The sequence below is a fragment of the Borostomias antarcticus genome, assembly GCF_949987555.1.
Source record: "Borostomias antarcticus genome assembly, chromosome: 12".
Taxonomy (NCBI): Eukaryota; Metazoa; Chordata; class Actinopteri; order Stomiiformes; family Stomiidae; genus Borostomias; species Borostomias antarcticus.
Window position 1 is genome coordinate 23,296,282 of NC_140245.1, and position 5,000 is coordinate 23,301,281.

General features: G+C 44.5%; 1 protein-coding gene across 1 annotated transcript in view; it reads left to right on the forward strand.

The window, feature by feature from the left end:
* Positions 1 to 455: 455 nt before the first annotated feature.
* Positions 456 to 5,000, forward strand: part of tmem255b (transmembrane protein 255B) — a gene marked incomplete at both ends in the record, with an annotated part of 17,006 nt that continues 12,461 nt past the window's right edge. Inside the window, 3 exons of the mRNA XM_084446515.1 lie at positions 456 to 462; positions 1,770 to 1,912; positions 2,428 to 2,490. Of these exons, the coding sequence (XP_084302641.1) occupies positions 456 to 462; positions 1,770 to 1,912; positions 2,428 to 2,490 (213 nt within the window). The remainder of the gene's footprint in view (positions 463 to 1,769; positions 1,913 to 2,427; positions 2,491 to 5,000) is intronic.

Below are 5,000 nucleotides of genomic sequence, written 5' to 3' on the forward strand. Positions count from 1 at the left end.
CCTTTTATGTGTTGTCTTATGTCTGTTTTAATACTCTGATGTTGCCTCTAAAGGTAATAATAAATCATAATAATACATTTTATTTATAAAGCACTTTTTGTTGTGAGACAATCTCAAAGTGCTGAGGTCTTTGCAGATCAAATTGAACTCTATAAAGAGAAGGTTAAGACCCATTCCATGCTTCTTGATAGTGAGTATTTATAATCCATCTAAACACAGAGTTTATATGTCCTGTTCCATACCAGTCCATATATGTATGGTTAGAATTGTAAGCGTTTCTGAGTCTGATATGTATTCTCTTGTTGCTCTGTTGACATTGGGTTGCTTAGAGGGCCGCTATGGAAATTGAGTTTTTTGCTATTTATTTTTTGCTATAACTTTTGATTTTATGCATTGATTCTTTTCACAGAAACCTGTGGGTTTAACCTGTTCTAATTTCCAATGTACTTGTAGAAATGCAACGTAGAATTGCTGTGAATTAGCTTAAGAAGCATTGCATGACAATTCTGGAAATTATGTATTTAAATGTCATAAAGATCATGCTAATTAATTCAAAATAAATACTTTGCCATGAAAGCACCAAACAGGCGCCTGCTCCTTGAACGGTGACTCACGGATACTGACACGGGTCTATCTTATAATATTATTTCTGGAGATGTGGTCCTGGACCTTCTAGAGAGGAATTTATAGATCTTGCCCACCCTATTAATGAACACTTCCATCTTTATCGATTAGGGATTGAGCCGCATCTTGGCTGAGCCTAGTTTTTCGCCAAATTGCCCAGGCAGCGACCTCCAGTGCCAAATAAACGACAAGTGAAAATATTCCATAAGCATTCGGCATTGATCAAAATACACGCAGGATCAATAACCCAGCTCTCCCTGGACCGGATCCAAGGTCTGCAGTTCGGGCGCAACAGTCAGCGGCAGCTCACCTCTCCTCGCGCGCCCTGAGCATCTTCATTTCAGAGACAGACCGTCGTAGGAGTGTCGGGTTCTATCCAGGTTCTATCCAGGTTCTATCCTATAGGAGTTGGGGTGTTCATCCCAACGTTTTGACCGTGACAGACGTGTAAACTTAGTGAGAAGCAGGAGAGGTCTTTACTCGGTAAAGTCAAGCAGATACATTCGAGACTTTTTCTTCAGTCTGGGAAATTGGGATGCTGTAAGAAGCAGAGAGACAGAAAGACAGAGAGACGGAGAGACAGAAAGACAGAAAGACAGAAGCAGGGAGACAGAAAGACAGAAAGACAGAAGACATCTTCTCCTGGAAGACTTGCGCTCACTGATCTCCTGTCCAAGTTTGGGTCTTTTCTTCAACCGAACAGATAACGACATAATGCAGCAGCCGGCATCTCAACCAACAACAGCACCAACAATATTGACAACGACAACAACACCACCACCACCAACAACAACAACAGATGTTTTGGACCCCGAAGGTAAAACAATTCCGTCGATACTTCATAGATAACGGTGACCTGCGTTCATGTGACTGACTGTTTAAAGCAGACATCATCGTGTCCAGGGAAATATATAGCCTAAGCTTGCCTCACTCTGCCATGTCAGCACAAAGTTGAACTGCTGGCAGTGTGCACTGTGGAAATTACATTTAGTGCAAATATGAATGTGTGTATTAATTTATGTGCCTAAATATTAATGTGTAATATTTAGGCACGGGGTAGCCTGATATTTATGCAGCGGCGTTTCTCTTATGTCTTTTTCCTCCCCCTCTACCTCTCTACCTCCCCTCTCCTCCTCATCCCCCAGCCCAGTATGAGAAGCGCAGGAGGACGGCTCTGTGGGTCACCATCTCGCTGCTGTCCCTCTCCGTCGTGGTCCTCGTGGTGGGGCTGATCTCAGCCACGCGCACCGGGAATGTAGCCGTGGCTGGATACTACCCCGGCATCACGGTGAGCGTCGGTCATAACGATATGCACACACACACACACACACACACACACACACAGACACAGACACAGACACAGACACAGACACAGACAGAACTACACTCCTTGAGAGACAGTCAGCACACACACACACACACACACACACACACACACACACACACACAGACACAGACACAGACACAGACAGAACTACACTCCTTGAGAGACAGTCAGGGCAAATCCAGCCCAGATAGCAAGCGGATCTGGGCCATATACAGGCCAGATCTGGCCCTTGTGGCTTAGTTCCGGCCCATATATGGCCCAGAATCATTACACATCCACTTGCTATCTGGGAGGTGAGCTGATCTCTCAAGCTTGCCCTCTCGGAAGCAAATCTTATTTTAAATCAGTTAGCTTCTCATTTCTCCCAATATTTCAAGTAATCCCGAATGATATCCGTCTATCAGTGATATAAGCTGTCTGTTCTCCTCCTCCTCCTCCTCTTCTCCCTCCTCCCCTCTCCACCTCTGCGCCTCCAGCTGAGTTTCGGGGCGTTCTTGGGGATCGTCGGAATCAACCTGCTAGAGAACCGCAGGCCTATGGTGAGTCCAAAAAACAACCTTCTCCCCTCTCACCCGACCCCTCTGATGTGAAAGGGTAGATGTGTCATTAGCTTCACTGAAGGATGGAGGGGTTGGTGAGTGTAGTAAATATGGCCGTGGCGTCCCCGTGCCTATCGATCACACCATGAGGAGAATTGGTCAAGCCAAGGCCAAGCCTTTTCCTCACTTTAGTTTTCGATGTGACGTTTGAGTGAGTTTGGTGAATGTTTGTGAGGAGTTTTGTCTGTGGACAAGTTCACGTACAGTAGGTGGCTTTGATATCCCCTTCTTTCGTTTTATTCCTGGAACGTTGATCTGATGATGAACTAAATCCATTTGAGGATAATGTTACCAAGTTTACGAAATTATACTAATGGAAAATGGCCCTTTTGTGAGTGAACAGCAAACAAGATTACCGTGTCACTGTAATGTCCACTTGCCGTTCCTGCTCGATGCCCCTGATTGGGCGTGTGGTCAGGGAAGTGGATGCGATTGGCTCAGCGCTCGGTTGAGAGCACAGGACATTGGATTAGCATTGGCAGTTGGCTGACAGGATGGTCTCAGGACAGTGACACGGGGACACAGCGGCACCATTAAGTGTCCTTATGCATCACGGTCTCACATACTGTACGCCCAGTTTACCGGACGCAGTTTAAGACTAGACCTGGACTGAAAAAAAAAAAAAAGATTTCACATGGGACGAACTATGGTGGATCATTTAAATGAAGAACTATCCCAGATAGCAAGCGGATCTGGGCCATATACAGGCCAGATCTGGCCCTTGTGGCTTAGTTCCGGCCCATATATGGCCCAGAATCAGTACACATCCGCTTGCTATCTGGGAGGCATAACGACTCTCGGGGAAACAGGTCCTTACACTCTAAAAACTGACATTTATTTATTTATTTAGAAGTTTATTTCAGGGACAACATAATAATAGATTAGTCTCCTTAGAGAGAAGATGCATTGTACTAGATTATAGCTTTTGCTATTTTCCATCTCCAGTCTCATATACATACAACAATACAATACACATACAGTATACAGTACAGTAGAACCTTAGCGATCCGAACCTCAGAGATCCATCAACCAAACAGCCGTGAAAAACGGAAGTAGCCGTCAAATTTAACATTTTACTATAAGGTGACCGAATGGCTGGCACAAACCCAAGCATGGCTGGTTATTTGATTGCAATTTCCAATTGTTATAGAGGGTATTTAAGAACCCTTTAGGCATGGGTCTCAAACTCGCGGCCCGCGGGCCATTTGCGGCCCGCCACACCACTCCATCCGGCCCGCGACATGATGTCAGAAATAATAATGTAATCCGGCCCGCAAAATAATGTCTTGTAAACGGCGCCGGCAGGCAGGCCTACAATGCGAAATTCAAGTTGCTCAAACGTGGGGCGAAATTCTGTTATTGTGCGCAGCGCGCGAGGTGAACGATGCAGTCACAGGTGCAATCGATCCACACGCGACTATGAACGGAATGCAGCTCGCCACCGAGGGGCTGTTTTCATGGTTAACTAACGTTAGGAACACAGACAGTTTCAAGAAAGATGGAAATTGTAGTATTTTTTGTAGAGTTCAATGGAAATGCTACCTGCCTGATATGCAAGAACAAAGTGGCCATTCTGAAGGAATATAATGAGCTATTCATTAGGCTACTAAACATGGAAAGTGTCGGGAGACGAGAGGAAAAAACGAGCCACACAGCTGAGAGGGCTAACGTCTCAGTCTTTCAAGATAAGTGTCTAGCCAGAAATAGAGTAGTAGCCTACACATGTATTCAAGTGTCTGGTAAGAAATGGAAACAAACTTGAACTTTAATAAATGCAAGTAGCTACAGGTCCAGGGCAGGCTTACAGTAGTGATGCATCTTGCAGCTAAAACAGAATAGTAGGTAGTACAAATGTAGGCTATTCAAGATCAAATAGAAGTAAGGAAAAAAGATTTGTAGCACTAACTGTTAAAATATATTAAAATGAATGGAAACCGGTTTGAATTTGTATGATGAAAATGTTAGTTAGGGAATAGTCTTGCAACATTTAGAGACTGAGTTGTGAGTCTAGTTATGGAAATAAAAAATGACATTTTCCGAAATATTGCACTTTCTTATAGTTAGTAGTAGTTGAAGTTGAAGTTGAAGTGGCCCCCCTATGAGTTGACGATACCAGCAGTGGCTCCAAGCCAACTTGAGTTTGAGACCCCTGCCTTTAGGGCTCCATACGGACCCAGATAGCAAGCGGATGTGTAATGATTCTGGGCCATATATGGGCCGGAATTAAGCCACAAGGGCCAGATCTGGCCTGTATATGGCCCAGATCCGCTTGCCATCTGGGGATCGTTATGGAGGTAATCATGGTTGTATTTCAGAGAGCAGTCATGTTTTAAGAGTGTATGTGTGTGGAGTGAAGTCCATGTTTAAGTACTATCATTAGCATCGTCTTCTAGACACATGTGACCTGGATGAACTCATAGAGACAGTTAGCTTAAACACAACCAGGGAGA